Below are 12,626 nucleotides of genomic sequence, written 5' to 3' on the forward strand. Positions count from 1 at the left end.
ATTTAAAAAAAGTATCCGTTAAATACTTGTACTTAGATTATTTTTAGCACTAATTACGCTTTAATTATTGAGCTATAAAGTAAATTTATATTTATTTATTCAGAGAACAATAGAATAAAAATGAGATTTTAATGAAATTTATCAATTCATCCGTCTTATAAAAATCGCTATTGAGTTTGAGTTTTGAGTTTAATATTTTTTCTCGTGATATAGATAAATTGCTGTTTCTCTTAAAATTCATGAAAATTTTTAAATATATATATATATATTAATATTAAATTAAACAGAAAATTGCCAAGAACAATTAAGATTTTGTTCACCAGTACTATATATTTAACTATTTAATGATTTGTTTTATTTTGGTTGGTGGTCACCTTTATTGAATATAGACAATAATTGTAACATTGGATTAAATACTAAATTCATTTACTTTTTACTAACATAGTACATTTCTAAAAGTGTTATAAAAATTACATAAAGCATGTGAAAGTATTTCAATTTCTTATATATATTAGAGATATATTTAGATAGATATATATTTATATAGAAATAACATAAATAAGTTATTTCTTAATTAAAATCCTTGATGTGTTCTAAAAAAAAATTGAATGGTCCTTTTGAACCTCTAGGGGCTTTGGTTTTTTTTATTCTTAAATCTAGTCTTTTCTAATACATAAGTAGTAACACAATAATATTATTAAATAAGACAAATAAGATACTGATATAAATACAACATATAAATTTAAAATTTAGTACTAAATTTATACTGTTACTGCAAAATAATATAGATAATAATAGAGAGATATATAAATAGTATAATAGGTACAGATACGATAGGTATAAATATAAATAAATAGTAATATAGTATATAAACATAGTATGTAAAACTTAATACCTAGAGCGTAGATGAGTTTAGTTGCTTCTTAGCGAATGAATTTATTAGTCAACATAATAGTATAAGGAAATTTAAATATCCCGCGCGATTTAAATAGTATCATCGTCAAATATGAAGTCAAATTCAAGTGGTATCGTGTATCAGATACTTTCTATTCCAACGCTAATCTATAATAAATTTAATTTGTGATCAAAATCTGCGCATGCGTACAAGCTGTGCACATTGCGCATGTGTAATTTATCGGGTTTGGAGGGGCGTAGAAAGGAGGCCATATTGTACAGTTAAATTGAAAGAACGAAAATAATTATATCATCGTGTAGTCGTGCTTATTTCGTTTCATATTTTTTCTACCGTACATATCCACGTAGGTGTTGTACGTACGCCGTGAGTAGATAAACAGTGCGCAAAGTCTATTTAGTTGCTTCGACAATTTCATTTTTGTAAATAACTACAAGTTGTAGTAGTGTGTTCCGATATCTAGGTACCGTCCGTCAGTCTAATAAAGGGGTTTATTGCTCCAGACGAGATGGGCACTCGGGATGACGAATATGATTATTTATTTAAAGGTAAATCTCGATTCGATTCGTCGACCTAACTTTACTATTCATTAGTGAAGTTTGGTGAAAATTTTTCCACGCATACATGCATACATATCCACATAAACGTTCACGAAGTACGTGTGTGTGTGTGTGTGTGTGTGTGTGTGTGTGTGTGTGTGTGTGTGTGTGTGTGTACATACGTATGTGTGTATATTTGTGTATACGTGTGTGCTGCTGCTATTCATTATGTATACACGTATACACGTACGATTTTGTATACGTATATGTGTGTATTAATTTTCTTTTTAATTATATAGTTTATTATTCTATAATTTGTAATATTTTATAATTGTTATTGTGTAATTAATTTATATACATATACATCGGTGTGTTAGTTAAAAATCACAGTTGTCATATCATAGTTGTTCAGTAACATAACAGGTTCCGAAATAACGTCAAGTTTGAAACGATGATACGATTGACAGAAAGAGCGTAGAATATCGAGGCTTAAACGGATGACATCAGAAATGAAGTACCCACATGTGAAAACTTGTCAAGTGATTTTTGTCAGACGACGTGTTCGAAATTATCGAAGTTACAGTTAATCGAATGAGTCAACTATCTAAATCTATTTTTGTTTCGTGGCCAGCTACACCTTTGTGTATACCTTCGTTACCCGTGATTCGTGATTCATTTCTCTGAACAACTTGTATGATTAAAGGGTCCATAACAAAAGTGACCCTTGTGTTTATTATTTTTAGGGGAATAAAGACAAAAATATTTACTATATTAGATATTGGGTGTTATTTGCAATTATTAGTCTGCAGAGTTTTATTCATTTATGGAAAATTTAAAGATCCAAAAATGTATAGAAAGCAAATATGCAAGAATACATAAAGTATACAAAGTAGAATATTTCTTATAACTTTTCATAGCCAAAATGAATCTCTATTTCACTTGCACTTTTTTTAATTCTGTTTCATAAAAATATAAATTTGCATAAAAATCTATAGTCTAGTAATTATATGACAGAAGAACTTTATTCAATCGATGTTGGAATTATGCACTAGAGTAAGAATAGCAAAATGACAATTTGTAATTTTTCATGGAAATTTTGTAAATTTACAATAATTTCTGTTTTAGGGATGTCAATGATTTTTGGTAAAGTTTGATTTTTTTTCTTATATTATATATCTTTCCATATATCTCCCTTTCTTTTTTAAACATTTGGTATCTTGCGCAAAGTTTATTTCATTTGTACAAATATCTATATTTTTATATAAACAAGAATGATATAACTGGAGAAGAGTATAAATTAAATATTTTGGTAATTAGGAAGTATAACTAAAATAGGATGGAATATTTGTATAGACAAAGAGTACATAGAGTCTAACTTTGATTTCTTCATGTAATATTATACAATTTTTATTTATATTTTAAGTATTGGAAGTTTTGATATTAAATTATAGTGTTATGTAAATTATAAAGTTGTAGATTCTAAATAAAATTATTTTTGAGGTAAGATATTTCAAAATTAGGTAAAGATTAATATCTAAAGAAATTAATTTTATTGCACTGTATGATGATACTATTCTGGTCTAATTATTCATCATTTCTTAAATTAATTAAAAGATTTTCTCTTTATAATTACATAAATGAATTAATAAAATACTAATTGTATAAAACAAAATACGTAAATTTTTATTTTACCATTTTGATTTATTTAATAAAGTATTTTTTTGTTATTTCAGTTGTTCTTATTGGTGATTCTGGTGTAGGAAAAAGTAATCTTTTGTCAAGATTTACGAGAAATGAATTCAACTTGGAATCAAAGTCGACTATAGGAGTTGAATTTGCTACACGTAGTATACAAGTGGATGGGAAAACTATTAAAGCTCAGATTTGGGACACAGCAGGGCAAGAACGTTATCGCGCTATTACATCTGCGTAAGTTGAAGAAATAACAGTATTCTTTTCTAAATCATTAATGTGTTTTAAATTTAAATCTTTCGTGTTCTTTATCAATGTAATATATTTCATGAAATTTAAATGTTATCAAAATAATAATACTTTTAATACAATAAATAGTAATTTTATCTGGATGAAAATTCCTAGGTACTATCGTGGTGCGGTTGGGGCTCTGCTGGTGTACGATATCGCGAAGCATTTGACGTACGAAAATGTGGAAAGATGGTTGCGAGAATTGCGGGACCATGCTGATCAAAACATCGTTATTATGTTGGTGGGAAATAAATCTGACTTAAGGCATCTACGTGCGGTTCCAACCGATGAGGCGAAAGCGTTCGCGGAGAGAAACGGCCTCTCTTTTATTGAAACTTCTGCTTTAGATTCTACAAATGTTGAGACAGCATTTCAAAATATATTAACAGGTAAACTTACTGCTAAACTTATTTCTAAAGTAAAAATTAACTGAGATATATAATATTATATTTATATATATAAAATATTCAGTTCAAGGCGAGAAAAATCACGGAGAACATTATAATAATACTTTAAAAATAATTAATAAACTTACAGATCCTTTAAAATATATTTCTGCTTCAATTCCACTCATTCAATTAGATTTATAGAAACAGGAATTTCTATAAACATTCATAATCAATTTGTGATCATATTGCGTTTAATAGAAATTGCAATTAATCAATGAGATTTCTTTTCTTTTCAAGGGACTTCTTTCTAACTCTACATAGTATTTGTTTCGAAAGTAATTGCTGCAGTATTTTTTGCTAAACAGAAGTAACATTGCAACGATTTGATACGTACGTTCTTAAAGATAGATGATGATAGAGTATTTGATTATTACAGAAATCTACAGAATCGTATCGCAGAAACAGATACGCGACCCACCCGAAGGTGATACAATCCGGCCACAAAACGTAGAACCCATCGACGTGAAGCCAACAATGAACTCAGAGGGAATGCGCAAGCAGTGCTGCCAGTGACTCACCTTGCTGCTTAAAATGTGTGTACACGCAAATACAGTATCAATATCACGAGAGTACACTCAAATAATACCAACTTTCTAAGAGAAAAAAATTTAGTCTATGGTCCAGTAAAAAGAAACAAAAGTGAAAAAAAGAAATGAGAAAGTTTCTGAAATAATTCTTTGTACGATAGCATAGTTTTAATATAAGAAAACTATGATTAGTTAATTATAAATATTAAGTTGATTTGTAAATTGAGTTAATTTTAACATACGTCAAAATTAAATACTACTAAAGACACTTTTATTATGTATTTTTTCTTCCATGATGATTGTTACTAATTGACTAGTTTTATTGTTGTATAGTTACATATTTTGATATATTCAAAGTTCTAAGATTTTATTGTTTACAGAATAACACTTCTCACTTTGTCATCAAGAAAATTATTAACTAGAGAAGAAAATAAACGTAGAACGCATTCACGCTATACTTATCTAAAATTTATGTTTTATAGAAATATCTAAGATAATACATCCTAAGATTTATTCATATTTCAATTACACTAAAATTTATTTTTTTATATTTATGAAAGCGGAAAACGCTTTTTTATGAATACTTATCAATGTCAGAAGATCGACGAATAATAAAGCTTCACAATTGTAAGTTCTGAGGGTTTGTTTTATATTAAATTTTACTTAACATAACAGAAGCTGTTCATTTTCGTCAGTATTATTTTTTAAATGTTTTATTACACGTACTCTGAATATATATACATATGTAACACGTGGTCTGTAAAAATGTTAATTTTTAAAAGATTCTTATGGACTGATAAGAGCTTTAAATAGTAGCATTTCAAAACATGGATTACGTGTAATTAAACGTATGGGAACTTATATGTGTATAAAAAAGTCATTTCATATCTTTTTTTTACATGTAAACGAATGCTGAGACATAATGCATTTCATTAGAGTAGTACTAGTGTGTAACTTTCAGATAAATAAATATTTCTTTTGATTATCTAGATGTACTTTTCAAATTTTTACAAAACATTTTTCTCGTATACATTTGCCCACTATATAAAATATTTTTCATATAATAAATAAAACTACGAGTAGATTTATGTTTATTTAAATTCGATTATTTAATCTTTATTAAATTCATCCTTTATACAATTTTCTACTTATTCCTATTGTATTATGAAAACTTGAAAATTCAATCTTAAAACAATAAACTATAATGAAAATTAGTCATTGAATCATTCATCAATTTATGTTTTCGAGATTCATCATTAGTGAGTGAAGACAAATAAAAATATCATGCCAATCATTATTGTTTGCTGTGACAATAATGAATTATATTAAAAAGCTATAAATTATTTTTCTATTGTTTAAGCATACACTATTTAAAATCTAAATATATCCCTGTGATATCTAAAAGGTATTAAATGCTAATAAAATAGTTTAGTAAAAGCTATTTATATTGTTTAATATATGTAAATTTACAATCATGTTAAAGAGAACAAAGTAGGAGAAAAGATTTTTAGAAATTTCAAATGTGTTTATACATATTTTTTATTGGCTACAGTTTAACTTGTTATTGAAATAAACACTAGTTTGATAAAATAAATCAAGATTTTTTATAGAAGAAGAGCACATCCCTAAAATTAAACAGATGAAGATATTGAACATTTTCTAACATAATTCTCATCCTCACTACTGCCATAAGAATTGCAATGTATCATTTATACATGCTATAAGACCACATTAATCTTTAATGTGATTGCATATAATAACTGCGATTATATTCCTTTGTGTTTGCAGAAGGACATACAAAGAGGCAGAGGGAAAAAGAAAAGTGGTCGACGGTAAACGTAACAGGTGCAAACAGTACAAGAATCAAGACTATTTACGAATATAAGTATACACTGATTACTGGTTTCCCAAATAATCCGGCGTTCTGGATACAAAATAGACTGTTCTTTGGCTCCGTTATTTTATGGAAGCGGATATTAATAGTAGTACTTAAAAGAGAACATCTGTACAATTTTACCCTCAATAGTCACTTCAATTCAATTGAAACATATTACTATTACTGCTGTTATTAGTACTGCTACTAGTAATATTACTACTACTACTATTATTACTACTACTACGACTACTATTACTATTATTATTATCATTACTACTAGTATCAACGTCGCCACCATCAGTATCATTAAATCAACCTTTTTTGATCATGGAACAAACAAATTTTTTTTATTATTTGTATACTTTAGTTGAAAATGTAATAGGAAAAATTGATATCATAGACTCCTCAAGTTCCTTCGGATTATTTGGGAAATGAATGATGAGAATTGGGGAAAATCTAGCGACACGTATATACAATAGCTGGATACGTTGGAGTAAAGAATACCATAGACACAATCATACAACCCAAAAATACATCATCAGAAATATTTACGAAGGACGAAGATATGCATATGCACTAATTCTGTCCCCAAAATTCATCCCGCCTCTCCCTTCCTCTCTAATCTCTCGCCACTATCTTTATCTCTGATATGTTACAATAAGTCAGTGTTGTATTACTGCTTCTTTATAATACATATGTTATTCTACTTGACACGTAGAAGCGAACGGTTTATAAACGTTACACAAAAGAAATGTGTCTGAAATACTTGGTCGCATCTTGGAGGGGTGCATACTTTGTGAGTCACAGGGATGAAAAGAGTGTACCATGGGTGTCAAAAGTGATGATCTTCATAAAGGAATTCCCAAAGTGTACTAAAAAGTGCAAGTGAATGTTCACAATTAATTATAGATTAATAACTATATATTCTTCCACAAGTGAGCTGAGTAAAAGATTGTACGAGCAAATTAGTCACCTGAAATTGTATCCATAGTGCATCAACTTGATGACAAAGATTGGATCGAAAGATGCAAGCAATAATTATTTGTTAAGTAACAAAGCATTAGTATAAATATCTTTTTGGTTTTTGATCTTACGACTGATGATGTATCATTGTTCCAAAATTTGGCCGAATGTTTCAGAGACAGTCTATATTATAACACAAGTGAAGTCTTGCAGTTTAAGTATACAGGTGCACGATTATAGAAGAAGACAAATAAGAGAACAAGATAGAAGAAGCTTAACGAGAGCAACTGAGGAAGAAAACAAAAAATGAAAAAAAAAAAAAAAAGAATTAAATCGGACTTGAAACACTTTTATTGTTGCTCACTCTCTGCTTTCGAATTTGCACCGTAGCGTTGACCTTGAAATACGATAAGCAGCTTATCCATTTTTTAAACAAACAAAAGAACACTTTCTCTGAAGGTATTCTTTTTTTTTCAAGTGGAGGAAAGCTGAGAAGTAAGAAAACTGAAAGAATGAAGGAAGAATTGAAATTTTGGCACAGGAATTAACGAATTCAAATTTTGACGCGTATCATAAAAGTGATAATACACGAAAGTACACTATTTGCGAGATTATATCGTACTTTCTAGGCATCTAATAATTATCGCTTCGATGTGTGTAGTCGCAATGTAATCCGTTATCGTTACAAGTCCTCGTTGTATCTTGATGAATAAATAGAGAGTGAGTAAAACGTTGAAATATTGAAATGTCTACACCTCGCTGTATTATGCGAGGACATTGATGGTTCGTGCAATAGTAATCATACCAAGAAAACGATAAAACGAGCACACAGAACCGTTTATAGGGAACTATAACATTGTTCTTTTCTTTTCTTTTTAATTTGAAAAATATCATTAACACGTTGATTGCCACGGCGATCATCGGTGATTGACGTTACTAATCCTTTTTTTAAATAAGATAAATTTCATGGACTAATAAGTTGTCAACAATGTGAATGATTTGGATAATATTATCAGAAGAAAGTGTAAATATTATATAATATCTGCAAAACTTAAATTTTATGGTGTAGTATATTTCAGTCAAGCTTCTACACAAAATATGAAAAATGACGTGGCAGTCAACGTGTTAACAAATACAGGAAGTCTTGGAAATATAATTTATGCTTTTCTGAGAGCGCTATTTATTAGTAACATAATTATCTCTTCTATTGCAATTTACCTGGTAAATTGCAATAAGTCATAGAGATAACTACCAGTAGTGTTCCGGTAAAGGTGTGAATTTTATTTAAAATACTTCTCTTTAAATAAATAATCATTTTTATTTTCCAAAATAGCTTAATGAGCAATTAATAAGAGGAAAAAAAGAATGAATTTAGAAAGTCCGCAAGATTATGCGTGACTATACATAAGAAGTAAAATTCCTCTGGCTGACTAGTCAGCTTTTAAAATGTAAATTCATTTTGAAGCAATGATAGTCAAAAATTCTAATTTCGTGTCACAGCGTGCGATGAATTAACAGAACAATGGAAGAATCATACTTTTCCCTCTGGGTATACATACAACATGCCTTTTTAGTTTCCATTTTGTACCATTAGGTTACTAAATACGATGCTTGATGGAACTTTTTCAAATTTCATTTTTGCGAAGATTGAATTTGTACGAATGGAATATTTAGAACGATGAATTTTTAGACGTTATTGAGATCAGTTTATTCTCTGTTGATTTGATATATATATATATATATATATATATCAAATATATATATATATATATATATATATATATATATATACACTCACACCACATGAAATAAATAATATATATATATATATATATATATTAATATATATATATATATGAAAAAAGATATCGCCGAATCGGCGACATTTTATTAACCAATGCTTTGTACTTCATAATTTTATTAATAAAATCACTTTTGCTTTGAACATATATGTATACGTGTGTATTGTACAATTTGTCGTTTCGTTAGCCGAAAAATATTGATATTAATCGATATAGCTTTGTATAAATAGATACATTATATATCGCTACTTTTACCATAATTTTAAGACTGTATATACAAAGAATCTCAAAACTCGCGTGATACAATGCAGATGATATGCAATAATTCGATACCACACTTAACAATAAATTATGCGATTATTTACAGTTTCTCTTTTCTTTACAACATATTTTTTCGCTGTTATTTGTAGTTACATTTATTTTACAAATTAAAGGTTTCTTAAATGAAAGTCCTGAATTTAGAAATAATAAAAATAAAAAATAATGCATTATTATAATGATACAGATATTGTTTAATTTTATCACTGATTCTAGAAACTACATAGGCATGCTCGCGGAAGCTGGTTCAAGACGTACTGTGTTTCTTTGAGCTAGACCACCATGATTTTTTTGTCTCCATTCAAGCCACCGTAGTAAATCTGAGCTTTGTGAGGTATCATTAATATCTGTTCGAGCTTCTAATTGTTGATAATATGCTTCACGCAATAGACGAAATGTTTGCACATTTTTGTATGGTAGCTGAGTCATGGGATCTAAATATTTTGCTGGGAGCCTAAATATTTTTTCATATTTATAAATTTATCTTTATCTATTAAAAAACTATGAAAAGTATATTTTTGATATTTTACCTAGTAATTGCACATAAAGGTTTCATCTGTGATCTTGGCGTGGAAGGTTTTTTGAAAGCTTCAGAAAACAGTTGTTCATTTTCGAAAGTAATGAAGGTTCTTTCGTAATATCCTTTTGTTTGTTCATAGTAATATTTTCCTTTGTTGGAATTTTGAGAAGATTCCTTTTTGGCAACATCCGTCATGCCATTTTCTGTCTTTATAGTCACAGCACTGAAATGAATAGAAATTTATTGTTACAATATTGTTAATTTAATTGAAAAGAAAGTTATATTTTACCTTTCATCTGTTGTCCCATCTGGATGCTTGTCTTCCAAATTTGCACTTCTTTCGTCATCTCCTTCGACATTAATTTTATCTTCTTCTTTATCATAATTTACCTCAGAAAGTATCATAACAGGCATTGCTAAAGACTGATACCTAATCATAGGACCAGTTTGCGATTTTCTTACTGTCCTAGTATTTTTTTTTTCATTTTCTAGTTTCTGATACTTTTCTGCGATTAACAAAATTGAATTAACAAAAATAATAAAAAAAAATTAAAATTATCAATAGCATATTAGGCAATCTAATGATCATCATATCAAACCTAATGATTTCATATTGATCTGTTCAGTTTGCAATGCTTCTTCTAATAATTCTTCTTGAGTAGGCTTCCATGTATCGTGTCTTATAACTCTAGTTTTCCTTTTTTGATGCTCATTTCTTTCAGTAAGTCTTCTTTGTGTTGCAGCCGATTTTGCAGCAGTAGATCGACGTATAGATTTTCTTTCTATAAAAGATCACAATTTGTTGTTTGTCCATATAATTCAGCATTTATTTTATACACATTCACCTGTGCTCTCGATAAAGTTTCTTTGCCTTGGCTGTCTTACTCTCTTTTCTTTAGATGGCAATTGATTAGACTGAACTTTAGGTTCTTTGTAAGCTTTTGTTACTAGCCTACGTTTTTTCTTAGGTCCCTCCTGTTCGGTATCAGAAATGGGCTCATCATTTTCATCTATGCTAAAGTCTGAATCTACTTCATCTTCCGCTTCATCTTCTTCCCTAAATTAAGACAATTTGCTCGTGACTAATTCTTATTATCATAATGTTGACAAATTGGTGAATAAATAAATTGATATTAACATGTAATCATGATCTTGTTCTACTTCGTCAAACCCTCCATAAGTTGTTTTATAGAAATCATCCTCCTCTTCTTCATTCAGTAATTTTGCCATCTTACTCCCGGCGTTTGAACGCCGATCTCTATTTAGTGCCATTTTTGTAGTTATGTAAATTACTTTTGCTTTGATTAATTTCTAATTTTTCAACACTATTCGCTTTTCGCAGTTATCAGGACTATTAAATTTATAGGTTAACTTAACCTAAAAACAGAAGATAAAATGGCTACATATTTATTCACTTGTATGAATTATCTGATGTTTTTAAAAATATGTAATAAATTATTGTTGAAAGTGGATGTCTTTTAATATTGCAAGAATGAGTTGTTTTTAACTTTTCACATTTTAGTCTTATTTACGTATGTATATCATATACTAACAACAATTCATAATCGATATCACTTTCGATAATTATCGATGTTATCGTTATCATTTTTATCGATAGTGACATATTCGAAAACAATCGATAGTCGCGTTCAAATTTAAAAAGCAGAAATAATTTATTACCATATTTACTTTTTAATTGATTATTATCATATATCATTATTATCACTGCTTTCTAAAATTTATATCGAATGTATTTTTGTTATGTAAAACTATATTTTCATAGGTTCACTGATAATAATCTAAACTTAAATAAAAAAAGACATATAAGAACGAGATACAACTTTAATTAACGAACTTTATTGCAGTAATAGTAACAGAAAAATATTTTTGGTTCCGTAATAATCTGTGTAATATATTCTGTTTGAGCAAAAACAAGCGATATATTTATTTTGATAATATTTCAATATGAAGCGTTTAAATTTATTGTTTCACGATATCGTGGATTATAAACAACGAAAGAGAGAGAAAGAGAGAGAAACTAAACCTTCAGATAACCTGACTGCACCCTATCAGTAACATTTAACATGCACGATTACTTGAAAAAAATACTGCATTTTGTTAACTTTAATGGAAAATTTTTGACTCGTTTATAAAATTTTTCATTTTCTTATTTTATAGATACAGGAACATCTCGTTGAAAATGGAATTCTAAATATTGGAACAAGTAACGATGTAATTATTTTTAGAAATATTTCCTACAAAGTTGTATGTTTTTATACAGACCATGAAATCACGAAGTTATGGGGTTTATATAATGACTACATTTTTTATTCGAAATAAATAGGAGCTATATCAATATTTAAACAAAATTAAAAATAAGAACAAAAATTATTAAAATTTGATAAGAAATAACTAAAAACAAGATATCCTGAGTCTTCGATTTGCAGTGTTTATTTTTAAAATAGAAATCATATAATAGAAAATAAAACGTATCTATAAAGAAATGATCTACATTGATTTTTTACTTACAATTATAAATAAATACCTATCAAAAAAACTGAAAATGATTAATTATTAATTATTATTATAGAGATTAACCTCTGAAAAAAAAAATGTTATATTTAATCAAACACAGTAACATGAAGTCAATGAGAACAGTAAGGTCATCTGTTTCTTTCAACCAGGTACGATAGAGTTTCGAAAAAATTTATGGCTGGTATGATAATTAAGCTAGTC

At 28.3% G+C, this 12,626-nt stretch overlaps 2 protein-coding genes across 3 annotated transcripts; one reads left to right on the forward strand and one right to left on the reverse strand.

Moving 5' to 3' along the window:
• The first annotated feature begins 1,129 nt into the window (after window positions 1-1,129).
• Window positions 1,130-9,418, forward strand: LOC132914482 (ras-related protein Rab-11A). 2 transcript variants are annotated; one of them, XM_060973629.1, is made up of 6 exons: window positions 1,130-1,279; window positions 1,360-1,461; window positions 3,186-3,381; window positions 3,550-3,824; window positions 4,261-4,417; window positions 6,200-9,418. In XM_060973629.1, exons 2-5 carry the CDS (start codon window positions 1,422-1,424, stop codon window positions 4,395-4,397), a joined length of 648 nt encoding a protein of 215 aa, XP_060829612.1. In that variant the 5' UTR covers window positions 1,130-1,279; window positions 1,360-1,421; the 3' UTR covers window positions 4,398-4,417; window positions 6,200-9,418. The 2 variants fall into 2 exon arrangements, with proteins under 2 accessions (XP_060829612.1, XP_060829611.1); XM_060973628.1 differs by having other exon boundaries at window positions 1,130-1,461.
• On the reverse strand, window positions 9,152-11,345 carry LOC132914472 (vacuolar protein sorting-associated protein 72 homolog). Its single transcript, XM_060973616.1, has 6 exons — window positions 11,029-11,345; window positions 10,736-10,947; window positions 10,490-10,672; window positions 10,180-10,396; window positions 9,901-10,113; window positions 9,152-9,824 (listed from the first exon to the last, which is right to left on the reverse strand). Exons 1-6 carry the CDS (start codon window positions 11,160-11,162, stop codon window positions 9,590-9,592), a joined length of 1,194 nt encoding a protein of 397 aa, XP_060829599.1. The 5' UTR covers window positions 11,163-11,345; the 3' UTR covers window positions 9,152-9,589.
• Between the last annotated feature and the right edge of the window lie 1,281 nt (window positions 11,346-12,626).

Source organism: Bombus pascuorum, chromosome 15 (assembly GCF_905332965.1).
Source record: "Bombus pascuorum chromosome 15, iyBomPasc1.1, whole genome shotgun sequence".
In the NCBI taxonomy this organism is placed as follows: Eukaryota; Metazoa; Arthropoda; class Insecta; order Hymenoptera; family Apidae; genus Bombus; species Bombus pascuorum.

Excerpts from the sequence above, each read along its gene's own strand:
- LOC132914482 (XM_060973628.1), top strand. The coding sequence starts at position 1,422 with ATGGGCACTCGGGATGACGAATATGATTATTTATTTAAAG. Across the intron at positions 3,382-3,549 it reads TATCGCGCTATTACATCTGC|GTACTATCGTGGTGCGGTTG; the intron begins GTAAGTTGAAGA and ends GAAAATTCCTAG. Across the intron at positions 3,825-4,260 it reads ATTTCAAAATATATTAACAG|AAATCTACAGAATCGTATCG; the intron begins GTAAACTTACTG and ends TGATTATTACAG.
- LOC132914472 (XM_060973616.1), bottom strand. The coding sequence starts at position 11,162 with ATGGCACTAAATAGAGATCGGCGTTCAAACGCCGGGAGTAAGATGGCA. Across the intron at positions 10,673-10,735 it reads AAACTTTATCGAGAGCACAG|AAAGAAAATCTATACGTCGA; the intron begins GTGAATGTGTAT and ends GATCTTTTATAG. Across the intron at positions 10,397-10,489 it reads GATCAATATGAAATCATTAG|AAAAGTATCAGAAACTAGAA; the intron begins GTTTGATATGAT and ends TGTTAATCGCAG.